Here is a 24,573-nt window from a genome sequence, read left to right as displayed (position 1 = left end):
CGCGGGTATATACTCACTAGTCTCTAAGAAGCGATTCAGAGCTGAAACAATATTTGAATCAATTTTTTTTTGTTTAGCTTAATTAGTGAGATACTGAGTGAGCAGAGAGAGAGGGAAGATGAAGACGAGATCCAGTGATGTACAAGGAGCTAACAGAGGGAAGAGGAAAGCTCCAGAGGGAGACGAAAATGGCAGAGGAAAGCGACGATCGGTGCAGAGCGACGAACAGAAGAAGGCTCCTCAGATAGGGAAGAAACGATTGGCACCGAGCAACGAACACAAGAAGGGGAAGAAGATCCTGAGAGGAATCCGTAGCTGTGTATCTCCTCGGTGCTCCGCTTCTTCTACTCACCGTCCCAGCTTCTTCTGGTACTTCCTTCCTCTCTAGAACACACTCAGCTACGATTTGATGAACGAAAATTGATCTGATCGTGGATAGTTTGCTAAGCGAGTTCGACCTGAGCTCCGCTTTGATTTCGAAATGTTTGCAAAGCGTTTAATCTGACTGTGTTGTATAGATCTAGGATATAGAACTCGATCAATCATCTTCGGTAACTTCTGGAGCTGAAAATCTCGTAATCAACTGGATTGTATGAGAAACCCGATGTTAATGAGTGACTTGGTTGACGATCGATCGTAATTTGAATCCAGATACAACGAAGAGGAATTTGAAAACCGATTGCTATAACTCCTCGGATTTCGAATCAGGAGGATCCGTAGATCTAAGTCTCTCTGCGTCAGATTCCTGAGTCTGTTCTTATCGTTTTTTCTCTGCCGATTCAGGTTTGAGCAAGACGTATGGACATACATATCGAGGTTTCTGGATGGTAAATCGCTGGTGATGCTGGGAGCAACAAGCAAATGGTTTCACAAGACCGTAATGGAGGAGTCTATTTGGAGGTTTGCTTGCTTGCGTGATCTTCATGTGCCAAGGCCGTGTCCAGTTTCTTCTAGCTGGAACAAGATATATGCGTCTGCTTTTGGTAAGTATAGTTATACACAATTACATCAAGAAAGAAGGATATAACTTATATAGTAATGGGCAATGCAGATGGGAGTCACTCTTACTTGTTCCATCAGAAGGAGAAGCATATTGGTCAGTCCCTGAATTTGATTCATCTATACTTTCTTAGTCATGTTAATATGCTGATCAAGCCATATGGCAATTCTCTGGTTCTCAAAGTAGTTCATTTGCTGAGCACAGCCTCATTTTATCTGGTTTTGACACTGTCATTACAGACTGGATGCGTATTGGTGCCTTTACTCTTGACTCTCGGATGTCACTCCTGACTGAGAGTTTGAGTGGTCAGCTGAAAGTCCCAAGGGTTCAAGGCACCATAGACCAGATGCTGCAATCCACTGGTTCATGTATCATAAAAGACATCAAAAGCGGTATCTGGATTGCAGGTAAGACATCATAGGTTCTGGAACTTGTCCACAAACGGAGAAGATGTAACATGACTTATCTTTGTTTACAGATTTACAGCTTGTTCGTTGTCCTGTTTGTGACCTCAGTACCTGTGATGGTAAAAGTCTCTTATCAACTCAAATATGTTAGAATTTAATGTTAATGTATCAGTCTTTGCAGTAACCTAAGAATTTTCTGTTTTTCACTGTGTAGGAACAATGCAAATACTTGATACCAGGCACATTGAACTGTTCCTGAATGAAGAATACAAAGCTGGAAGCTGGGACTACAATCTCATCGGATCTCATAAGTTACAGAAAGACACAAGTGCAGCTTGTGGAGCCATATATGATCTCAAACACCTTAAAGCATCTTCATCCTCAGGTAAGTTCAAGCCCCCAGTTACACTTCTTATCTTATGTTTCTTTTGTTCCTCTTTAAACCTTTGACTCTGGTTCTCATGAACTGAAACCTCTATAGGTATTCTCCACCTCAAGTCTTGGACCGGAGAGCCAGAAGATTCCCAACCCAAAGCATTTATCACAACCCACGCAGTTGCTGTTCACACAAGGTTACAGAAAAACGAAGGTATTACATATATGTCCAGATCAATTTGCATAATCAACCATCTTTATGAAGAACAAACAATTATAAGTACTATTCACATATCTAAATGCAGGAATCCTTGTGAAGTATCAGACGATGAAAGCAGGAACTGATGGTGACATTGTTGCCATCAGAATCTCCCAACAGCTACTCTGAGTTCCTGTTCACAGTGTGTTATCAAGGTCACACAACAGAGCCTTTAGTATATCTCTGGTATGCAAATCATTTTACTCTTCGGTAAGATAAAACTCTACTTCATTATATGACTTTACAGTATATGTTGCAAGAATATCCTGAGAGGTTATTGAACTTGTTGTCTACAAAACTTACGCACCAAAATTATATATACATAAATGTACGCTATTCTTTGACATTTTCCATTAACAGCGAGTAGTTATAGTGAGTACATCTTATTCATCATCATTAATGACGTTCTCAAAACAGTTGCATCTCCTTCTCTTCTTCTTCCTCCATCTCATAGATTCCTCCGAACACAAAACGTTGCCACTGTTACTTAAAACAATTGTAAATGAAGAAGTGAGATATTGAGATAATGCAGATGGGATTGATTATTTCTTGTTCCATCACAAGGAAAAGCATATTGCTCACTCCCGTCCCTGTAAACTGGATTCATCATCATACTCTCTTTGATTTGGTAACTATAGTGGAGAAAAAGTCATGTTAATATAAGATGTCAAGTTCTATCGCCCACACTCTGGGTCTAGAATGGATTTATTATCACATCCTCTAGTTTATCTGGTTTTGGTGCCGTAATCGTCTCAAGAGTTTGAGTAATCAACTGAAAGATATCAAGAGCGGTTTTGATAGCAGGTAAGAAGTATTTCTCATTCATCATAGCTTGTCTACAAACGAAGAAGATGTAAAATATGGCTTAGCTTATTCACAGATTTACAGCTTCTTGATTTCCCTGTCACTGACCTCAGTACCTGTGATGGTAGAAGGGGGCTTAATAACTCAGATGTTCATTTCTCCTCTTTAAATCAGTCTCATAGGTGTATTACTTCCATCCCAAGTCTTGGACCAGAGCCAGTATCTACTCCTGACAAAGCATCAATCAGGAACTGCCGATGTTGGGCTTCAAAAGGTATATATAAAGTCCAATAATTAAAATAAACTCAAGTTAAAAAAATGTTGAAACTTAAAAAAGATGCACCAGCCGGGAATCGAACCCGGGTCTGTACCGTGGCAGGGTACTATTCTACCACTAGACCACTGGTGCTTCGGAATTTATAACACATTTAAAACATTATCAATATTATAAATTATTGGTTTCGTGTAAGTTTATCCATAATCAAGGAGGTCTCCTCTCCTCACCTAGGTCTTCATCAGAATCGAAAGCAAATCAATCAGAAGTCACACCATAGAGAAATCAGCAAAGCTCCACGATCATTAACAAGTAGAGAGATTGATTTATTCGAACTCAATCAAGCGAAACCCTCTTTATAGATTTGGGTACGTATCCTCTCTCCGGTTAAGAGGTGAAGAGGAGGGATGAGGAAAGAGGAGAATAATAATCATCAAACAGATAATAAAAGTCGGGATCTTCCGAAATGGGTCTGCCAGAAATGTCAGCACTCTCTTACCATCGTCGGCGTCGATTCCTACGCCGGCAAATTCTGCAACGATTCCCCTCCTTCCGGTTTGCCCCCCTTCTTCCCTCTCTCTCGTGATTTCAACATAACTTTCTATTTTTCTGTGGAAAATTTTTATTGAGTTTCAGAATCAGACAGAACTGTGTGTAATGAATTTTAGATATGCCTTATCTTGTCCTCCTGACTTGTGTTATAAATAATTGTTACATAGGCTCTTCCATCCACGGAGCTAATAGATTAGACTTAATAAAGAGTTTCAGAAACAGACAAGACAAGACTTGTGTGTAATGAGTCTAACTTAGTTAGAGTAAAAGCTTGCTCATCATAATTTGCCTTGTTTAGAAGTTACTTCATGAAATTATTAGACTTATAAATGAGTTTCAGAATCAGACAGAACTGTGTGTGATGAATTTGTGTATATGTCTTCTTGTCTTAATGACTTTGTGTTATAAATAATTGTTACATAGGCTCTTCCATCCATGAAGCTATCAGTGTTCAAAAAATTGCCTAGATTAGAAGTTACTGCTATGAAATTATTAGACTTAATATAGAGTTTCAGATTCAGACAATGGCTTCTGTTTTAAAAAAAAACTAATGTAATTGTTGTATCCAGCAGCAATGCAAGGCTCTTCCATCCATGGAGCCAACAGTGTTCTTGGTTCAACACGCATGGACAACTCTTTTGTTGTTCTACCTCGACACAAGCCTCAAGCTCAGGGAATTCCTCCACGGCCTCGTGGGGCTTCTTCTCCTCAGCCTCACGATGCAACCCACTCTGGGAAGGCAATGGATGAATCGTTTGTTGTCGTGTATAAGTCTGAGTCAGCTTCTGACTCAGGAGCCGCTTCTCAAAATACGTTGTCTTCGGTTGAAGTGGGCCAGAATGGTCCGTTGCATTCAAATACTTCTGGGTTTAATTCGAGTATCAATGTCTTAAACCGTGCGTTCGATATCGCAAGAACTCAGACACAGGTATGATGCTTATAAGGTTTTGGCTTTTCGCTGATTGTATCTTAATTTCTGATTTTTTTTCGTTCTCTCAGGTTGAACAGCCGTTGTGCCTGGAATGCATGAGGGTACTGTCTGATAAACTTGAAAAGGAAGTCGAGGATGTGACGAGAGACGTGGAAGCATACGAAGCATGCGTCCAACGGTTAGAAGGAGAGACCCAAGATGTGCTTAGTGAAGCTGATTTTCTCAGGGAAAAGAGGAAGGTAAGTTTCAGTTTCTAGCTTATTTTTCAACTTTTGCATATAATGTTTAAGTAATAAATGTCATGCTCCACTTAGATTGAAGAAGAAGAAAGAAAGCTTGTTGCAGCTATAGAAGAATCAGAGAAGCAAAACGCTGAGGTGAACCGTCAGCTGAAGGAACTTGAATCAAAGGGAAATCGCTTTAACGAACTTGAAGATCGGTAAAGCTCTCTTACTGCTCCCCTGTTGGCAAAGATACACATCTTCAGTGCTATCTTTTATCTTCTTACATGTCTTTGTTATAGGTATTGGCAAGAGTTCAACAATTTCCAGTGTCAACTTATAGCTCATCAGGTGCGTTGCTTCTGATACTCTTACGTTTCTCCCTCATTTCACTAAATGATTATTTGACCTTGAGAGAGTGATCTCTCTCTTATTTCATTATATTAGCTGTTGGTTATGTTTATTTAGTCAGTGTTGAGTCTGTGAAGGAATAATAGGCTTTATCAGCATAGCACCTGTTTTGGTAGTATTAGTGCTAATGATGATGTGTTTGAAAACAGGAAGAGAGAGATGCAATATTGGCAAAGATCGAAGTCTCACAAGCACATTTAGAGTTATTAAATAAGACAAATGTACTGATTGATGCCTTCCCCATACGGTACGACGGAGATTTTGGTACAATCAACAATTTTCGACTTGGGAGACTCCCTAAAGCACCGGTAAGCTTTGCAACTTTCTGTGTATTTGATGTCCATTACCTCTTCCTGCTCATATAAAACTACATGACGCGTTATCAGGTTGAGTGGGATGAGATCAATGCTGCTTGGGGACAAGCCTGTCTTCTCCTCCACACCATGTGTAACTACTTCCGGCCAAAGTTTCAGTATCCTTGTTAACACCTCATAATCATTTTCTTTATTTTGTGTGTGTGTGTGTTTGATTTTATTTACTGTAAATGAAGTTTTATCCTTAACCAGTATCCTTTTCTAAGATGCCGAGTCAAAATACAGCCAATGGGAAGTTATCCTAGAATTGTGGACAGCACCAACAGCACTTATGAGCTGTAAGTGATTCCCAACGGCATATTCTAGTGTGTGTGTGTGTTGTTTATCTTTCTTCAGCAATTTTGTACTGAAAAAAGTGTGGTGATGATCTTCAGGTTTGGTCCTGTAAACTTGTTTTGGAGCACTAGATACGATAAAGCCATGACGTTGTATCTGATATGTCTTAAAGACTTTGCTGATTTCGCAAACGCAAAGGACCAAGAGAACAATATTCCACCAGAGAAATGCCTCAAACTCCCATTCAAGTAAGTACCAAAACCTTTTAAGATTAAGCTATCTTGTGTTGTTAATGAGTTACAATCCAGAAGTTCCTATAAATGTAATATCTTTTCTTTTTTTAATGCAGAATCGAAAATGACAAAGTGGAGTCATATTCAATAACGCAGAGCTTTAACAAGCAAGAGAACTGGACCAAAGCACTGAAGTATACTCTTTGCAACCTGAAATGGGCTCTCTATTGGTTCGTTGGGAACACTAACTTCCAGCCTCTCTCTGCAACGGTCTCTTTGCCTTCTGATGTATCAGCAGCTGGTTCCTTGTACGCCAAGCGTGGTCCTGGTTCTAATAACCCGTCTAGTAAAACCTCAAGAAACTAGTGAGGGTAACAAAATGAAACTAGCGACTTTGTATGATGAAGCATTTGCTCTTATAGCATCGAATAATAAGAAACACTGATGCTTATAACTTATTGTACAGCCTCGTTCACATTGTGTGTATTATATGAACTTTATAGTTTGTTGGTTTTCTAGTTTCTGTGAAAGGTTTATTATCTGCACATAAATCACAAAAAGTTTAAATTGGAACAAGCCATCTTTTAATTATTATTACTTTATAAAGAGTTAAAAAGTCTTATTACTCATCCATGATCCACCAGAAGGAGAAGCATACATAATTATCGATTTTAAAACAGGCCAAAAAAAAAACGAGTTAAAATGATCTAGGCTTGATGAAGATATGCAAGCAAGAACCTGAAAGGCTTCCCAACACAAGTAATGCTGAAGAAGCCGTTTGCAAGTCTAAGCCTATTTTATTACAAGAAGGCACTACCCAGTTACAATTGCTTTGTAACCTCTCTTATTCATAAGTACTTAATGATATAAATAACAACAGTAGTTTTTTCTTTTTGGTCAAAAATAACAACAGTTGTTATATTTGTTATTAAAGTAAAAAAAAAAACAATGCTTGTTATTTCTCTGGAGAAGATTGTTATTATATATGGCCGGTTCCTTTTCAATTCAAGGCTTCTCTTCATCTAAGCTAGAACAAGGAGGTCCAGGCATGGAGTCCGCGAAAAACTCCTCTATTTGATATGCAAAGCAAACCAAGAAAGAAAACAAATGAGATGAGTAATGAAAATAAAAATAGATAATGGATGATCACAGAGAGCAGTACAATAACCCAATGTAGTTCAGTTTGATTATGTTTGGTTTTCTACTGACATGTTTCAAGACTAGTGGTTCATGAATAGCTGAAACTTTATGAGATTATTAGTGTTTGTTTACCTATGCCCTCTTGGTCAGGAGAATCCAGCAAGATCTCTGAGTCAGATGGAAGAAACGGTGAGCCTGTATAGTCTCCTAACGCTTCTAAATCTCCAACATACACATCTTTATCCAACAACCCAGCTCTTGTTATATTATACATATATATATATATATATATATAACCCAAACATTTGCAAAGAAAAAATTGAAACTTACCTCCCAAGTTTGACAGATCTGCAGTGAGGTCAGAAAGGCTAAAATCCCAGGGAATCTGATCAAATGACGCATCTCTAGAATTCCCAGCTCCTCCTCCTCCTTCTCCTCCATCTGCTCCAACATCAGCCGTGAACTCAGAATCAAGCACTGAAGTGTCCATTACCATGTCTGAATCAACAAATGGAAAGTGTCCACTTGATGCCACAGAAGCAGGACTCACTGCCATCTCGCCACTGCTTGGTGGAACCACTTGAGGAGGAGTTTCATCTTCCACGGTTGTATCATCAACCACCATACTAAGATTAACACAGAGAGATTTTTTTAAGAGTTAAGACAACGAGATTTAAACTATAACTCTGTGACTTGTTGGTTCTTACTCATTCGTTGAGTTCATCCTCAATGGCTGGAGATGGGGAGGTGCAGGGACTCCGTTAACAACATGGCAGCTTGACATTGCCGTTGCAGCAGCAATATGGGGATGGCCTTGAACATGCATTTGAGGATGCGGTAGTACTGGATACCCAATTTGCATGCCAACTACTGTACTGCGAATAAACAACGGTGTTAAATAACATTGAAACCAAAACCTTCTTAATTGTAAAAATTGCAAAATAAACAATACAAGTTTTTGCCAGGTAAGGTAACATAGGGGTTTTAGACTTTATTACCAGGTGGCATGGGATGATGCATTCCATTTGGCATAGGTGCCAGAGGAATCTTTGGAGGAACAGGAGGATACTTCATGAGATGGTACTGGTGCTCAAGCAACTGATTGAATATAACTATTTGCTTCTTCAGCTTCAACCTTATGTAATAAGCCCTGAAAAAGTCTGCGTTTCCTTCTTCCAGTTTCTGCCAAACTGATTCCACAAAAGAAAGAATGGAAACAAAGTAAATGATGGAAAGAAACAAAGTGAAGAAAGAGACTTCAAGAGCTTACCCAAGCTAGTAAATGCAGGTTCTATCCTTGCCCGGGTCAAGAGGGTCTTCACCACCTCTTCTTTGTTCATGTACAACTGAAGACATCTTTCTATCAAATTCTGGACCTACATCAATCATCAGATGTTACACAAAGACACACACAGACATAAATAGAGACAGGGAGATAGAGGCAAATATATTCTTACGAGTTCAATATCTTGTCTTGAGACTTTCCTACTATCATTGCTTGGAGCAGATACAGAAACGGCATCTTGTATAGGAGAAGCATCTAATGATTGGTTAACTTTCTGTTCACTTTGGGACTCTTGTGAAGTTTGAGCGGAAGATTGTAGTTTCTGTGCGCACTGTAATTAAATAATATATATAGATTCTATTAACATTTCACTTTTTGTTAATCAAAAAAGTACTGATGAGACAGCTTACTTAGACCAATAACAACTAATCTTAGCCACAAGAGAACTTTAAACATTGTCTAGTTCCCTATATGAAAGTACTGATCTAACATGAACTACAGTTTTTGATACTTTACAAAAGGGGAAGGCCTCTCAAAAACCAAGGAATCTTAAGAAAATAGCAGAAGTTACTGAGTTTTGAAGAGCACTGGAAGACTGTATTATACAAGAAGCTGTTACCTGTTCGCTCTTCATTACTGCTGAACCTAAACTGCTTTGATGATCCTTCTTCAATCAGAACTCTCCTCTTTAGCTCAATATCTTGGTCAGTTTCTTTGTTTTATAATTTCGAAAAAATCAAAGATAAACCTGAGTAACAAAAGCAAGAAGAAAAAAACAATCAGCTTATATAGGCCATACTGATACCTAACAGTTTGGTAGCTAAAATAGTCAGCTAACAGTTTTTTTTTTTTCTTTCACTGAAGAATTCATTGATTCATCATAACAAACAATCTTTGTGTATTTCTCTCTTCTCTAGTCAGCTAACAGTCAAAGCACTACATTTTTAGCATACCAATAAAAAGAGAGCATTTTCCACAGTGATTTGTTAATTGTCAAACAAGAATAGAAAGTGAGTCCCTCAAACATTTGTTTAATAGTGTTCCAAATCCCAAGTAAAGAACATTACAGAATCTATCTAATAATATAATAACAAAATACTATTTCATAAAGTTTAACAACCTAGTTAACACAAACTAGATCTAAGCAAAATAGTTAATAGTTCATACCCAGTGTAGACTGTTTCACATTCACATCAACTACAGCATAGCAAGTAATAAAGTCTCAAACTTGCAAAAACCACTATTAGAATATATTGAGATGATTTACATTTCTAATGAAGGTTGATAATTAGATAATTCCAGAAAGGTTTAACATTTGTGGGAAAATAAAATAAGAGAAAAGCTTTCTGGATAACCAAAAAAAAAAGAAAAGAAATCAACTGAGAAGAAGAAGATGGAGATTGAGATGGTGAGAAGTGAGAACAGAACAATGAAACAAAGATTTAAAAATAGAAGAACAACAATCAACACACCCCCACATGAACAGAAACTCTAATATAATATTCAAGAAAAATCAAAAAGGTATAAAGAGATTATAGTGAGAACTATCGAATAAACAAATCACAAATAAAAGATTCCAGTAGCGAATCTCACCTTGAACCCTAAATCTTACACACTCGAATACAAAGTAGTAAAGTCGACAAATTGATTAGATCCAAAAAATGCTGTCTTTCAACAATTCATTTGAACTAGAAAGAGCAAAGAAAGAGAGAGAAGAGAGAGACCAAATGAAAAAACAAAACAAAAGCTTTCTGAAAATTCTTTTTAGTAGAAAAGAAAATGAAATTCTGAAAGTAAGTCAGTAAATGTAAAATGCAAATAACAACAATAGATGTTAAGTTGACTACTGGACAAAGAAGAAGGAAACAATATCTGGAATATATAAATACATGATGCTGTTGCCTTTTTTAGTTATTGGTATAGGATAAACATTACAGTACAGGATAGGATACATTAAATGGAAAACTTTCCAAAAAAATACATGAAACAATTTTCATTTGCTATAAAAATACATAAACTATTAGTTTCTTTTTAATACATAATTTATTTTTTTATACTTAACTAATATCTAAACTTTTTAAAAAATTATACTTAAAACTAACGCCATCAACATATAACATTGTAATTTTAGCGGTATAAACCTTTCGATTTTTAAAAATTTAGGTATTATTTATATATAAAAAATTGTGTATTAAACAAAAACCAAAATAGATGACAAAAAAAAAAACCAAAATAGTTGATGTATTTTTATAGCAAATGAAATTATTTCAGATATTTTTTTAAGAATTTTCCCTAATTAAATCATTTTGTGTAAATGTAAGAGAGCTTGGTTTCAGTTCAAATTTACCTTTATAAAACTAAACCGAAATTGCACAAAAAAAAACTAAACCGAACTAAACCAAACCAAAATTTTAGTTCAAAAAAAAAGAAAAACTAACGTATGTGGTCAAGTTGTTGATTGTTGTGTTACGACAAAATATGGCCATGACCTGCTTCTCTGTGTAGCTCTTTGGGAGTGGCATTTTCCATAATTTTGTGGTGTAAGGACCACTTCCTCTTCTAAAACCTATACAAATACTAATTTTAAAATGGGAATTCGGCCAAAAAAAACTTCAACTTTACACGAATTGCCAAAACAAACATGAACTTTGGGGCTGGCAAAAAAAACACCAAACTTTCATTGACTTTAGAATTAATTAACAATGTTTTCGCTAACTTGCCAATTTAGCACGCCGTCAACAAATTTAACAGAAATATTTGACGTCGTTTATTGTTGACGTTAAGTGAAACGACGTCGTTTTCAAATGAGATGAAACGACGTCGTTTTACACGATTTGAAATTAAAAATATGTAAACCCCTGGATTCAAACCCAGGTTGGTTGGTTAAATGGGAAGGTATTTTACCACTGGGCTACTGGCACTTTCAATGTACTTACTAACATGTTTATTTTTATTTGGTACATATTAAATATAAAAAATTCTCTAAAAACTTAATAAGATCTTTAAAATTCCAAAAAATTAAAAAATAAAGAAGATTTTTATAAAATTAATTTAGAAATTAAAATTAAAAATAAGATTTTATTTTCTTTTTAAAAAATAAAAAAAAATTTTCTAAAAACTTAAAAGGATCTTTAAAATTCAAAAAAATTGAAAAAATAAAGAAATTTTTTATAAAATTAATTTTGAAATTAAAATAGAAAATAAAATTTTATTTTTATTTTCAAAAAAATAAAAAATATTCCAAAATTTTTAATTTTTTTAATACATTTGCTAAAAGTTGAAATTAATTATACACACATAAAAAGTTGATAATTCTAACTTTAATTTTTTGCATTTTATTATAATTTTTAAAAATTTGGATTTTTTTTTAAAAAATGAAAATTTTGGAATTTTTTTTGATTTTTTAAAGAAAAACAAATATTTAATTTTAATTCAAAATTAATTTTATGAAATTTTTGGAAGATTTTTTTATTTTTTTTAAAAGGAAAATATTTTTTTATTTTTTTTAAAGAAAAATAAATTTTATTTTCAATTTTAATTTCAAAATTTATGTTATAAAAAATTTCTTTAATTTTTCAATTTTTTGGAATTTAAAGTTCGTTTTAATTTTTTAGAAAGAAAAATAAAATCTTATTTTTAATTTTAATTTCTAAATTAATTTTATAAAAATCTTCTTTATTTTTTAATTTTTTGAAATTTAAAGATCTTATTAAGTTTTTAGAGAATTTTTTATATTTAATATGTACCAAATAAAAGTAAACATGTTAGTAAGTACATTGAAAGTGCCGGTAGCCCAGTGGTAAAATACCTTCTCATTTGACCAACCAACCTGGGTTCGAATCCAGGGGTTTACATATTTTTAATTTCAAATCGTGTAAAACGACGTCGTTTTACTTAACGTCAACAATAAACGACGTCAAATATTTCTGTTAAATTTGTTAACGGCGTGCTAAATTGGCAAGTCAGCGAAAACATTGTTAATTAATTCTAAAGTCAATGAAAGTTTGGTTTTTTTTTGGCCAGCCCCAAAGTTCATGTTTGTTTTGGCAATTCGTGTAAAGTTGAGGTTTTTTTTGGCCGAATTCTCATTTTAAAATTCATATCCAGTTTACACTTCTCATAACGAACTGTCTCATTTGAATATCAATCCTAAAATTTTGAAAGTTATAGACAATTTAATAAAACACATTTTTTTTTTTACAAATTCAGAGACCTTTATTTTCCATTTGTAAATTATTTTTAAAATTTTGGAAATCATAAACCAATGTTCATTTGTTTATATACATGCTCTCACTCTATAGCATTTTTCTTGGATAAGAAAGAAATAAATACTAAGAAATGGTTATGTCAGTATTCACTAGGCACCAAACAAGATCTCAATGACTCAAACGTTGACTCCATTTCACTACAATTGTTTTATCTTTGTACTATAATATCTCTACGTTGAAATGTGTTAAACAATTCAACATGTTATGTTACCTCCAAAACACTTCCACAACTATATATATTCTATTAAAGATTTGTAAATATTGGAGTTTATTTATTCAGATTAAAAATTGTTCTTTCGTCGTATTCATCTTTTTCCTTTTTGTTTGGTTTCATCTGACTGACTGATTTGAAATGGTGTAGACAGACAGCATTGTATATTATCTTGACACTAGATTTTGTATTGTGTATACAAAGTAGATTTTGCATGAAACTGGAGATATTGGCGCAACGGGAAGGATAGGCTTGTACTCCGTTTCACAAATTTTTCATAGGCCCACACTAAGCCCAGGAATGGCCCAAAACATAAGCAAAGCAAAACACCCCACACTGTTCATATACCAACCCGACAAAAATTTGCCTACAAAAACAAAACAATGTCTGCTTGACAAAGCAAAAACTGCAGCTTTGAGAGTTTGGTCCGAAAGAAACCAGTGTTTACATGACACCACTCTAAGCGCAGTAATGATCCAACAAAGGTTTTTTTTTAACTAACCTACAGAAGGTAAATTTTCTGGATAATAATCGAAATAAAACTACAGCCAACAGTGTACGTTTTTTTCCTTTTTTTGTTCTAAAAGAAACGTAGACAAATTATTTCTTGAATTTTTGATAGAAAACAATAAGCCCTGAATTCTAATAGAGTCCTCTATGTGGGCAGAAGAAGCTACATTTTCTATGGAATGAAATTCTAAGGAAAGAGAAAGAAAGAAAAAAATTACCAAAACGTTGAGTTCGCTTTGAGAAAGAGTCTTGCGTTTTTGTGTAACCAGCTAGCTTTTGGATCGCTTGAGCGATGCTTACCGAGACCTCTTGACTTGCTCTCCTTCTTTGTTGCTTTGAACAGAACATTCCAGATTGGTCTTGAGGTTGATTAAATTCGTGTCTTTGATTCTTCTTTTCACCGCTTCACAGCTTTTTGCCTTCTTTTGATTGATTTCCAAAGATCCCTAGTGATGTAATCACACTGTTTCTTCTAAGTTCTTGTCTTTATTCCAGCTTAAACTTGACCACGCCGCATTGCTGTTACTTCCCCCTGTTCGGTGTACATCAAGAAGAATAGTCTCATCAAGAATGTTGTTTCGCTCTGATACCAACATTTCGTCTGTCTGCTATCGGAAGACTATATTACCAAGCTTTACCTGGGGAAACGAGGCGAGGAAGGATCATCAGGTGAAGACATATGAGCACCACGATACCTTGGTTGATCTTCAAATGCTCCACCAGCAGAAAGGTTTCCGTCATTTCGATGTGGCGCTTCACCCGCAGGTCCATGGGACGCAAACTCGACCTGTTCAGTTGGTGAATTGTAAACAGAGTTATGATCGTGTGGATAATACATCATCACCGGTGGACCGTTATGTCCCTCTGAAGAAGTCGCATTGTTCTGCTTCATGCCCGGTGGCATTCGGTACATGCTATAAGCAACATTTCCAGGACCATCATGTGAGCGAACAGGACCGTTTCGAGATTGGTGAGAAGAATACGAGGACGATTCATGCCTATACGACGACCCCCATTGCCTATCAGATCGGTCTTGCCTTGGCTTATTATCAGCTTGGTTACGATTGCTGTGGCCTCGCCCAGAACCCCGTGCCTTTGAGTTATTCCAATTCCCTTCTCTATCGCTGTGGTGCTCGTTTCTGTCATGCCCATAATTCCCTCGCCTCACGCCGGATGTCGGCCGCTGCTCCCTAGGGGAAATCTTCTGCAACCAATTCAACACAAGTTTAGAGCAGTTTGACAAACCAAAACCGTCATGAGTTTTATATCTAAAGATACTAACAAACAAAAGATAATATAGAATCAGTAAAGGAGGAGATAGCATATAACAAGCAGGGTTGGATAAAGAGCAAACGACCAAGAACCAAAACCATAAGCCTGAAACATGCCCAAAACCTCCCAAAACATGCAAGTAGATTAAGCAGACAAATCATACTGTTAATTCATTCAAGACCCATACGCCACAAGACTGTCAAACATTTTATCAATAAGAAAATAACACAAAAGCTCATCTTTCATGCCTTACGAAGTAGCTCAAGTTTGTAAGTTTGTAGAAATCTCACACAACCTATGGATAGGGAACAACCTACACATCACAGGATTTGGAAAGCATGCACGCAAGTATTAAGGAAGGGATTCAGTTCTTACAGGATTTGGAAAATAGGTCCCCGTCCCACCTCGGTATCTGGGAGCTTCATTAGCATAACGAGGGTAAATGTTAGGTGGCCTGGTAGAAACAGGTTGTACAGGGGCAACGGGTAGAATACGAGGTCCGTAGGCCATGAGCTGATTAACTACATTGGTGTAAGCAAGAGGTCTTCCAGGGCCATCCCATGGTAAACGCCCCTGGAGATAAGTAGGTGGCACTACGACGGGAGCAGGATACAACACCGGCGGATGTTGAGAATTTTGGCAATAACGGCCATACTGCAAATTTTGCCAATGGTTGTCAAAATCTCCATTGAGAATATCATTCTTGAGCTCTGTTGGTTCTACAGACAACCCAGCTCTGGTAGATTGCGAAGACACATTTAAATCGGACTGGTCTCCCTTTGACGAGTCAAAACTTTTACAGGAATCATGATTATCTACTCCTTCATCCACACTGAGATGGCTTGCCGAAGCATCTGATGTAGCATTACCACCAGCTTGATAGTTGTACATTGGAACCATTGTAAAGAATGGAACAGGTGGTCCAGTGGGGTAAAAAGTATATCCGGAACTATCAGCTTCGTTTTGTTGCATGCCATGGCCAAGGATAAATGGAGCAAGAGGCACTGTGGACTCTGATCCACTTGCCTGAGCTAATTCATGACCATGTATTTGATGCCTCTGAAGTTGAAATGAAGCAACAGGTGGCCGAGGGCCAAAATCCCTTCCGATTGCTTCATTGCTAGATACAGGAATCCATTCTCTGTTATCATCTTCAACCTGGATTGAGTGCTCAGTAACACTCTTCCCTTTTCCATACAGTGCAGGCACAGCCCCAGAACCTACTTTCCTATTCCGTTTATCCCTAGCTGGCTTTGAGCCCCTTGTAGTTGATCCATCCCAAGAGCTTTCAGATGAAGTCCTACTTCTAACGGAACTAGCACAAGAAACAGATCTAGAGCCTGCATTTCTCTCCTCACTCTGAATCTGACTTCCTCTGACTGGAGAGTGGGAATTTTCTAAATCATCTCCCCTTGTTGACCGTATTTTACGACTTGAGGGTACAGTAACGTGCTCTGCAGAAGATGAATGATGTTTATCGTTTGCCTGATGCATTCCATCATGACCATTTTCAAGTCTACAAATATGAGTTCCGCGTTCTTGCTCGTGCCAGTGCTCATGGCCAGACTCGTCAACATTCACTTGTGGAGACCCCATATCTTCATTACCAGCTTTGCTCAGCTTTTCTGAGATTGGATCGGATCCACTAGGAAGATAATGGGTAAATGGTGAAGAAGCAAAGTTTTGCTGAAATTGTACATTAGTACTCCAAGGTGTCTCCATGAAAGGAAAGTTAGAAGGAACAATACCAGGCACATTCCTCTGACCATATCCCATTGAAGCTAACATGGCTGGTGTAATTTGCAAAGGCATGTGGCCCGTAGGAAAATTAAAAGGAAAAGGAAAGTGTCCATTAAAACCTTCCCGGGTAAAAGATGCCATCGAGTTAACAAGATCTTGCTCTTCCTGTTGCATTCCATGTTCCCCTGCGGCAGAAAAATCTTCATTCACGGAAACCGAACCTAAATCATCATAATAACTGTTCACTGCGCTGCTCATGTCAGCAGTACTATCAGGACTTCGAGGGGATGGTGTATGCCTAACTGACGATGAGTCAGCCGCATATCTGATATTGCTTGACAAACTTTCAGACCCCATATTAGTTTTCCTGATATTTTCAGCCCTCATAGAATTAGGTTGGCGTTTTCCCGCTTCTGGGGCTCTACTGCGCCTTGGTTGCAAAAGAGCTTCACCACATGTCTCAGTAAGCTCAGGACTCGACCGCGTTCTGGCAAAGAGATGCCTTCCATGAAAACTATTCACCATAATGTCTGGCTTAACAGTTTGCTGAAGTTTATCATTTGAAGCATTTTGATTAGAACGAGCTTCTTGAGCAAGTTGGTAAGCGTTACCACAACTCTTTGGGTTTTGATATGTTGCTTTAGATGTAACTTCTGTTCCACAGTTATTCTGCTGAGAGGGCATACTGCGAGCTCCTTGAACCTCACCAGAACGGATGGAATTTTGGTTTCTTTTGCTGCTTGAAGAACTACTAGCATTTTCAGCTTGAAGACAAGGCTCAGGATCTCCCAGTCTTCTTGATAGCCATAGGTCATTTCCAGGAGCATCAGGACGACGACCGCTGCCATGTCTATCCCATGTATTCATAAAGAATTGGTTAACCTCATGAATCAAATTCTCCTTAGGGCATTCAAGTAACCTAGCCAACTTCTTAGCACCAAGAGTAAATGCACTTCGTATCCTAAAGAAGTTACCTGCCACAACAATTCAACCAACAAAAACAAAATCCAAGCATGTAAATAAACCAACATGTTTGTGCATCTTCTAGCTTCATATTTGATAAAGAAATAATAAATAAAATCTGAAACAGGCAGCACCTTTACTAACACTGCGTCCAAGGTTGTTGTTTTCACGCAAAGGGTCTATGACATTGAAATGCTTGGAAAGAAAAGGCTGCCCTTGTGTCTCCTGAGCAACAGGGTTAACTGCATAAACTCTACTACAATATTTGAGAAACGCTTCGTTACGTCGTAACTCTCCAGCATCTTTTCGAGGAGGCTCCGCTGCAAAATTGCATAGGAACATAATCAGTACTATAGACAGTTAGATGCACAACAAAAGCAAAGGTGAGATAGACAGCATTTGTAAATACCTGTTACATCTGGTAGTGAACTAACTGGAACAGGGCCCCATAGGCTAATACAAAAATTCTGCCAGTCAAACTTACTAAAGAACTCAAGAAAACGATAGAGAACCTACAAATGCAAGCAATCAAGTCAGGCGATTTGACGAAACCATTCCTGACAGAATAAAGACAGTTTGGTAATGTCACTACCTCGAGGGGTCCAGAAAATGAGTTGTTGAAAACATGAAATATGTAAAGAACCAAGGTTTCCAGGGCATATGTTGAAATAAGCCCATGGTGAGCTCCCAATATACGGCTCTCGTAATAACACCAGGCTTTAATCAATATGATACTACGCTTGAATAAATGGTTCTGGTTTATAAACTGATCAACCTGCATAGATAAAAACATAAAGATATAGAAAATTAAAAATCAAGCCAAATTCAGAAAGAGAAAGCAAGTGGAATGTTCTCTATGGTTGACCTGGTCAAGGAAGCATAGCGTACACAGCCCTCCAATCTGGTTGAAAGATATATCCACCACAATGTTCTCCACCAGGCACTTAATTAACTTCACCTGAAACATTGTACCCGCAAAATCTTAACACACAGTCTAATATGGAGACATAGACCAAACCCAGGGGGAAGCAATATCATTAGGATAAAGGGGGGCATACTTCTGCCTGAATATACTGGACTTCTTTGACATGGAACTCAGCATTCTCATTCTTCTCTTCCTTTTCCAGCATATCACGAACCAAATTAGCCCAAGAATCCTTCAGATTCTGGTTAGTGCTGAAGGCCGTTAAGTCGATGTCTCCATCGGGCAAGTAAGTCTTTAGTGGCACAGATCCAAAAGTAAAGATCTGGTAGAAAATGAAAAGTGATACACAAAGTCAAATATCATATATGAATTAAAAACACACTACAAATCTCCAAGCTTTATCTGGATAATAACAGGAGCAAACAGCAAACAAACAGTCACACCAACCACATCCACAAAAGGAAACCCACCTCAACCTGAAGAGGAAAGCATTCCATGATAAGCCTCCTTACGTATCTAGCAACAGCATTCCGCCGATCTTCCGAAGGCGGATTCGGCTGTATATGAGAAATGAGCTCAGCGGTTCTTTCCTCCGCAACGGCCCACCTTTCCGCATCGAGAGGCCGTGTCACAGAAGCAGACATCCCCGGCAACAGCCCGTTCGGAAACAAGCCACTCGGCGACGACGGCGGAGAAGCCGCCGCCCATGATTCATTCTCACCCATGCAAATCTCTCCCGAACTTCACCTTCTAATCCAATCAAAGACTCTTATCTACCCAACCGTTACGGTTACTGTCAAGCAAGCATTAAATTAGATTGTCTCTTCCGCCGAGTAAATCTACCTTCGATCTGCCACCAAACAGTAAGAATCTAAATCGATTGCGGACGATTCAGTCTCCAATCGGGAATCGGATAAGGAGGAAGAAGGAAAACCCTAGGGAGGGAGGGAGATTCTAAAAACAGAAAGGAGCGGAAATGAATAAGAAGCCTAGGAGGATTGATCCAGAGAAAATCTAGCAGTATCGACGAATCGAGAGGGCAAATGCGAGATTCATCCAAAAAGGTTGCTTACACTCACGGACTCTCTAATCGCTGCTCATCTATTAGGTTTTTGTTATCTTCTTCTCTATTCTCTACTATCTCTTTGTTTCTGGGAGGAGGAGGCCAAAGTGGGAGTGTTTGGTGACGAGGATAGGCGGGGGGTGTTTCCGTACTTTTCTAAATAAAAAACATTTAATGTCTGTATTAATTGTGCTAATTATCATTGTGGAATGTAGAGTTTACACACACACAATTATAAATTTTTGCTTTCATTAGTAATAATAATAAAAAACAATTAAAATGGTGAATGTTACGTATTTCTATTTTGAGTATGCAAATATTCCACGTGCTCACTAATTTTCCTATGGATGAAACCATTCCATAAAAAGTCATAGAAGTGACTTTATGAACCTCTTATCTCTTTGGTTGATTTAATTTTGATGTGTATATATGCATATAACAGGTGTCGCTTTCGTTCTGCAGACATAATTTCTTATAAGTGTGTAATGATTATGAAATGTTGTGTGTTTCTTGATTAATCAGATGAGAAATTATGATATTGGTTAGGATTAGTTTGATTTTTCTCTTATACGCATGATTTTTGTCCAAAAAAACACAAGCATGATTTATTTAATGGGCCTACCTAACGACATATTTGAGTTTAATATTGGGATTAGTTGTTTCTTCCTAGCAAGCCCATGAATATTTTAACGGCTTTACAACCTTTTTATTAACTCGATTTGTCGTCACCACAAGAAATGTATACAACTTTTTTATTAACTTGTTTAGTCCTCACTAGCGGCATTGCGCTCTTTCCATATGGAGTACATCGAAGCTTGGTAAAAGAGTCTACAGATGAGCGTTATGTGTTGGTCCGTTGAAGGCCGAGCAAGCCACTCCAAAATGGCTTCAAAGGACTGAGGAGGGTGGAGATTAACCCGATTGATAAAGTGTTGCCAAACAGAGGAGCTGAAAGAACACTGAACGAAGAGGTGTTCCCTAGATTCAGCGCAATTGGCACAAAGGACACAGGAAGCAGGTACGTCAAGCCCCCATTGTCTCATCCTATCTCTAGTTGCCAGACGATGTCGGACATTAACCCATGTGAAGAAGGCGTGCTACGGAATGTGATCTCATGAACCAGACTTGTCTAAGCCATGTCACCTCTGGACCAGGAGGATAGAGATGATTCCAAGTACTTGCATGTATGTTAGCAAAGACACATCCAAATATTTCTAACATCCATATAAGTTAAACATGCAATGCAGATTGGTACGTGAAAGTCCTTAGACTTGTTTTTGTTGAGACAAGGAGTCGCGCATGGAACGATCCGTTCAAAAGTTTGAGGATGAGAGCAACAAAGTCAGGGTAATTACACGAGAAAGCTCGTGGGACGATATCTCTATGCATCATCATCACACAGTGAACATGTCTCTCGTCAAGACCAAGCTCCTCCAAAATCTTTTCACCACCACAAGATACAAACGGTGAACCAAACGTGACCACATGTTTCATGGCTTTAAAACTAATTAACGAGTTCATGAGCAGCACATCAGGTTCATTATTAACGAGAGTTACCTTCAAGAGAGTGACGTGAAACTGAAACTTAGCTCTATAGCCGTGTTCGAGACAAATGCTCGATTATTTCGGGTAGAAACTGTTCGTATATTCCTTTTGTTGCCTCTCATAGATTCCTCTGTGGACTTAAGGGCATCTTTAACCTTTATGGAGGGGGTGTTTAACAAAAAATAATATAATATTAGGTGGATCTCAGGGTGGGATCCACAGAATTTTAGCATCAATTCTTCTGCAGCTTATTTAAGCACCGCTGTTTGTACTTTTCGCGGACTAAACTGACACGTAATCGTGGAGATGTATCGGTCCGCGAGTGGTCTATTTTTAATTTATTTTAATCAATAATAAAGAAAATAAAAAAAAATTTAAGCACTCCATTATGGGTTGTTAGGTTAATGGTGTTCTAGAGCGTGATTATTGGGGATTTTTAAGGTGGAGTTCTTAACGAAATATAAGAACACGTCTCTTAACTTTTAACTAAAAAAAAGTTAAGAACCAGCTCTTAAATAAGTTAAGAGACCGTTTCTTATATTTCGGTAAGAACTTCACTCTAAGAACCCAAAATAATCATGTTAACCCAAGTGCTTATGAGAGGAGGTGTTTAATAAAAAATAATATAATAATAGGTTATGACCTATAAAATTTTAAGCACCAGCTCTTCTGCAGCCTATTTAAGCACAGCTGCTTGGACTGTTCGCGATCCCACTGACATGTGGTGGTCCGCAATTGATCTATTTTTTTTATTATTTTTTATCAAAAAAAAAAGTTTTAAGCACTCCATTGTGGGTTGTTAATGGTGTTCTAATGCCTCTTAGTAAAAACCAAACCTAAGAGCACCCTTTTATCGGTTAAAAGTGCAGTTGATTTAAGCAATTAAATTTTATTTATTTTTCATTAACCAATATGAAAGTGACACTTGGTTAATGGAGTTTCTCCTAATGTTCCTAAACATCTAATTTGAGAACCGTATTTGACTGTCTTTCTATCTTTTTACCTTTTTTGATTATTTTTCATCTTGAAAACTTATCTTAGACACCTCCATCTAAATAACCAAATTGAACCATAAATGGCCATCCCTAACATAATTCACTATCTTTACCTCAAACTTAGTTGGCCCGAAGAAGAGGTTTTCTTTAAAGAATCAGATCCCTAATTATAACATCGATGACCACACTAAAGAGATTATAATCTGAGAAAACAGAGGATTTCATTGAGAGCCCATGCCGATTGACTTTTCTTTGTAAAAAGTACTAAAAAGTCAAATGGTCAATAAATATTTGAATTTAGATATGATATGTCATACACTCATACTCATTTAAAATGTACTATCTATTATTGTTAAGAAAATAGTTTGGAAAACTCTAGATTGGAAGCTTTAGATGACAGTGACAAATTTATAAAGCCCTGAACTAAAAACAGTCAACAATGCTCTATATGCATGATTTAATTTGAGAGAAAGTTAGGTTTACGCTTATTATACAATTATCTGAAAATGATGTACATCGCATTGTATATGAACACTTTGAAGGGCCAACACTAACAAAAGAACACATACCTAACTCACCGGGAATAATAAATAACATAACATTGATCTTCATAAGATTTGTTTCATCAACATATTCATATGTAAAATCGAATATGCGAATAGGCGAATAGTAATAATAACTAATTACATGTCACTGGACCCATAATAATAAATAAAAAACAAAAAAAAGTAGAGGGGATATATAATGAAGCTGACGTTAATCCTCTGTACATTGCACCAAACTCTCTGCAACTTGTAACCCCATCCTTATCTCATCAACCTCTTCTTCTTCGTCAAGTCTCTCGAATCATCGAGAATCTTTTTTATATTCTCTTTCTTTTGGTGTTATACAAAGAGATTCCTAAGAACATTAAAGAAAAAAAAAACAGAGAACAATTTTCTATAAACGAGAATCATCTATATAAAACATGAACTCCACGATAGCTGCGGGAGACGGAGATGTTTCGGGTGGCGCGGCGGAGTTTATTCAGATTAGATTGAATCATAGACACGATCCTAAGGAGAACCAGTGTTCTTCGGTTCTCGTTAAGTATATCAAAGCGCCTGTCCATCTGGTAAGTCTATGTTTCTTTGTCCCTGTATATCGCTCTCCCTTGTGTGTTTATCGCTGTTTTGATTTGATCATCAACAGGTTTGGTCTCTGGTGAGGAGATTCGATCAGCCACAGATATACAAGCCTTTTGTCAGCAGGTGTGTAATGAAAGGTGACGTTGGAATTGGCTGTGTTCGAGAGGTGAACGTTAGATCTGGCCTCCCAGCTACTACTAGCACCGAGAGATTGGAGTTCTTTGACGATAACGAACACATTCTTGGTATCAAAATCCTGGGTGGTGATCACAGGCTTAAGGTTTGAGTGTGGCTTTAGCATCTCCCAACGAACTAGGCTTCGAGTTGATGGATTCTTTCAGTAGAGCTGTAGGTCCAATTGACTAGCCTTTACCACTTCAATGAACTAAACCTTCATTTTTCTGTTATTGCAGAACTACTCATCAGTGGTTACAGTACACCCAGAGATAATAGATGAGAAAGCGGGGACAATGGTAATAGAGTCATTTGTGGTGGATGTACCAGAAGGGAACACCAAAGACGAGACTTGTTACTTTGTGGAAGCACTTATACGATGCAATCTCAAATCTCTGTCTAGTGTTTGCGAAAGAATGGCTGCTCAGAACATGACATGAGTTATGGACTGGTACTTAGTGTTCGTCCTCAAATTGTAGGATCGTATATAGCAACACTGGTAGGCGAAACTGATCACGTGAAATACATGCTCTCTGGATTATAGACAGAGATTCCTCTAGTACTCATTTGGGACTGATTATGTGTGTGTGGTTGTATAAGTTATAAACTGCAGCTCTATATTTTTTTAGTCAGGGCAGGAATGTAGTTTTACCTTTCAGTCAAGTTTCTATTTGTGAAATATATGGACCACCAAAAAGTGAGTTAGATTTAAAATTTTTGGTTTCAGAAAACAGAGGAAATTCAACTTCCAACTTTTATATATCCAAGTCTTTTAATTACAACCAGAACTAAACAAAATCTATATTATAGGATAAATTAATTGCAGCAACTTAAGTCACTTAACATCACTTCTTGAAGGAATGATCCTCTGTATTAATAAAACAGAGTAATTTTATGTATTTGCAAAACAGATATTTAGTTTGGTTTTGGGTTTTCCGCATAAGAGTTAAAAGGAAACTGATTTTGTTTGTTGTTGCTGCTGACGCAAGTAGGCCTGGGCATTTTAACCTGGACCCGAAGATCCAAACCGGAACCGACCTAAAAATACCCAATCCGGATCCGGACCGGAAATTTATAAGTACCTTTTGGGTCTAAATTTTTGTATCCGAATGGACTTGAAACCGAAAGGAACCGACCCGAATAGACCCAGACCCGAAAAGAACCGACCCGAATAGACCCGACCCGATAAAAACCGATTTGTACCCAACTTAAAAACATGTATATCTAAAACTATAATG

At 37.3% G+C, this 24,573-nt stretch overlaps 5 protein-coding genes and 1 non-coding gene across 10 annotated transcripts; 3 read left to right on the top strand and 3 right to left on the bottom strand.

The window, feature by feature from the left end:
- The first annotated feature begins 118 nt into the window (after positions 1-118).
- LOC103830320 (probable F-box protein At3g61730) lies at positions 119-2,420 on the top strand. Its single transcript, XM_009106093.3, has 8 exons — positions 119-369; positions 784-983; positions 1,052-1,096; positions 1,240-1,407; positions 1,479-1,526; positions 1,622-1,792; positions 1,889-1,996; positions 2,088-2,420. Exons 1-8 carry the CDS (start codon positions 119-121, stop codon positions 2,168-2,170), a joined length of 1,074 nt encoding a protein of 357 aa, XP_009104341.1. The 3' UTR covers positions 2,171-2,420.
- Positions 2,421-3,183: 763 nt separating this feature from the next.
- On the bottom strand, positions 3,184-3,254 carry TRNAG-GCC. The gene has a single exon. It is a non-coding gene; the product is annotated as a tRNA-Gly (tRNA).
- A 60-nt stretch (positions 3,255-3,314) lies between these two features.
- LOC103830319 (beclin-1-like protein) lies at positions 3,315-6,640 on the top strand. Of its 2 annotated transcripts, none has more exons than XM_009106091.3 (10): positions 3,315-3,674; positions 4,241-4,599; positions 4,671-4,841; positions 4,917-5,041; positions 5,126-5,174; positions 5,384-5,542; positions 5,621-5,706; positions 5,815-5,886; positions 5,983-6,132; positions 6,234-6,640. In XM_009106091.3, exons 1-10 carry the CDS (start codon positions 3,527-3,529, stop codon positions 6,481-6,483), a joined length of 1,569 nt encoding a protein of 522 aa, XP_009104339.1. In that variant the 5' UTR covers positions 3,315-3,526; the 3' UTR covers positions 6,484-6,640. The 2 variants fall into 2 exon arrangements, with proteins under 2 accessions (XP_009104339.1, XP_009104340.1); XM_009106092.3 differs by having other exon boundaries at positions 3,316-3,674; positions 4,244-4,599.
- Positions 6,641-6,772: 132 nt separating this feature from the next.
- Positions 6,773-11,119, bottom strand: LOC103830318. 2 transcript variants are annotated; one of them, XR_004449258.1, is made up of 10 exons: positions 10,136-11,119; positions 9,162-9,290; positions 8,715-8,873; positions 8,528-8,633; positions 8,256-8,447; positions 7,965-8,127; positions 7,588-7,883; positions 7,390-7,494; positions 7,036-7,187; positions 6,773-7,002 (listed from the first exon to the last, which is right to left on the bottom strand). XR_004449258.1 is itself a non-coding variant. In XM_009106088.3 (9 exons), the coding sequence occupies exons 2-9, from the start codon at positions 9,174-9,176 to the stop codon at positions 7,123-7,125; spliced, it is 1,101 nt and encodes a 366-aa protein (XP_009104336.1). In that variant the 5' UTR covers positions 9,177-9,290; positions 10,136-11,119; the 3' UTR covers positions 6,895-7,122. The 2 variants fall into 2 exon arrangements, 1 of the variants encoding a protein (XP_009104336.1); XM_009106088.3 differs by having other exon boundaries at positions 6,895-7,187.
- A 2,411-nt stretch (positions 11,120-13,530) lies between these two features.
- LOC103830317 lies at positions 13,531-19,592 on the bottom strand. Of its 3 annotated transcripts, XM_033275020.1 has the most exons (10): positions 19,505-19,587; positions 18,902-19,281; positions 18,565-18,753; positions 18,372-18,464; positions 18,099-18,281; positions 17,916-18,018; positions 17,641-17,826; positions 15,179-17,517; positions 14,170-14,735; positions 13,531-14,063 (listed from the first exon to the last, which is right to left on the bottom strand). In XM_033275020.1, the coding sequence occupies exons 2-10, from the start codon at positions 19,154-19,156 to the stop codon at positions 14,054-14,056; spliced, it is 3,924 nt and encodes a 1,307-aa protein (XP_033130911.1). In that variant the 5' UTR covers positions 19,157-19,281; positions 19,505-19,587; the 3' UTR covers positions 13,531-14,053. The 3 variants fall into 3 exon arrangements, with proteins under 3 accessions (XP_033130911.1, XP_009104334.1, XP_009104335.1); XM_009106086.3 differs by having other exon boundaries at positions 18,902-19,589; XM_009106087.3 differs by lacking the exon at positions 13,531-14,063 and having other exon boundaries at positions 14,166-14,735; positions 18,902-19,592.
- Positions 19,593-19,881: 289 nt separating this feature from the next.
- LOC103830315 (abscisic acid receptor PYL9) lies at positions 19,882-24,049 on the top strand. Its single transcript, XM_009106085.3, has 3 exons — positions 19,882-23,148; positions 23,226-23,441; positions 23,575-24,049. The coding sequence occupies exons 1-3, from the start codon at positions 23,002-23,004 to the stop codon at positions 23,773-23,775; spliced, it is 564 nt and encodes a 187-aa protein (XP_009104333.1). The 5' UTR covers positions 19,882-23,001; the 3' UTR covers positions 23,776-24,049.
- Positions 24,050-24,573: the final 524 nt, after the last annotated feature.

This window comes from Brassica rapa, chromosome A07 (genome assembly GCF_000309985.2).
Source record: "Brassica rapa cultivar Chiifu-401-42 chromosome A07, CAAS_Brap_v3.01, whole genome shotgun sequence".
NCBI classification, from domain to species: Eukaryota; Viridiplantae; Streptophyta; class Magnoliopsida; order Brassicales; family Brassicaceae; genus Brassica; species Brassica rapa.
This window is presented reverse-complemented; position numbering and strand designations above follow the sequence as displayed.

Bases quoted from the DNA above. Each gene is read 5' to 3' on its own strand.
- LOC103830319 (XM_009106091.3), top strand. From the start codon at position 3,527: ATGAGGAAAGAGGAGAATAATAATCATCAAACAGATAATAAAAGTCGG. The intron at 5,543-5,620 runs GTAAGCTTTGCA...ACGCGTTATCAG, and splicing joins GGAGACTCCCTAAAGCACCG to GTTGAGTGGGATGAGATCAA. The intron at 6,133-6,233 runs GTAAGTACCAAA...TTTTTAATGCAG, and splicing joins TGCCTCAAACTCCCATTCAA to AATCGAAAATGACAAAGTGG.
- LOC103830317 (XM_009106086.3), bottom strand. From the start codon at position 19,156: ATGGGTGAGAATGAATCATGGGCGGCGGCTTCTCCGCCGTCGTCGCCG. The intron at 18,019-18,098 runs GTAGTGACATTA...TTGCATTTGTAG, and splicing joins CATTTTCTGGACCCCTCGAG to GTTCTCTATCGTTTTCTTGA. The intron at 14,736-15,178 runs GTAAGAACTGAA...AATTGGTTGCAG, and splicing joins GGACCTATTTTCCAAATCCT to AAGATTTCCCCTAGGGAGCA.
- LOC103830318 (XM_009106088.3), bottom strand. The intron at 7,884-7,964 runs GTAAGAACCAAC...TGTTAATCTTAG, and splicing joins AGGATGAACTCAACGAATGA to TATGGTGGTTGATGATACAA. The intron at 7,495-7,587 runs GTAAGTTTCAAT...TGTTGGATAAAG, and splicing joins AGATCTGTCAAACTTGGGAG to ATGTGTATGTTGGAGATTTA.
- LOC103830320 (XM_009106093.3), top strand. From the start codon at position 119: ATGAAGACGAGATCCAGTGATGTACAAGGAGCTAACAGAGGGAAGAGG. The intron at 984-1,051 runs GTAAGTATAGTT...TGGGCAATGCAG, and splicing joins GATATATGCGTCTGCTTTTG to ATGGGAGTCACTCTTACTTG. The intron at 1,527-1,621 runs GTAAAAGTCTCT...TTCACTGTGTAG, and splicing joins TGACCTCAGTACCTGTGATG to GAACAATGCAAATACTTGAT.
- LOC103830315 (XM_009106085.3), top strand. From the start codon at position 23,002: ATGAACTCCACGATAGCTGCGGGAGACGGAGATGTTTCGGGTGGCGCG. The intron at 23,149-23,225 runs GTAAGTCTATGT...GATCATCAACAG, and splicing joins TCAAAGCGCCTGTCCATCTG to GTTTGGTCTCTGGTGAGGAG. The intron at 23,442-23,574 runs GTTTGAGTGTGG...CTGTTATTGCAG, and splicing joins GTGGTGATCACAGGCTTAAG to AACTACTCATCAGTGGTTAC.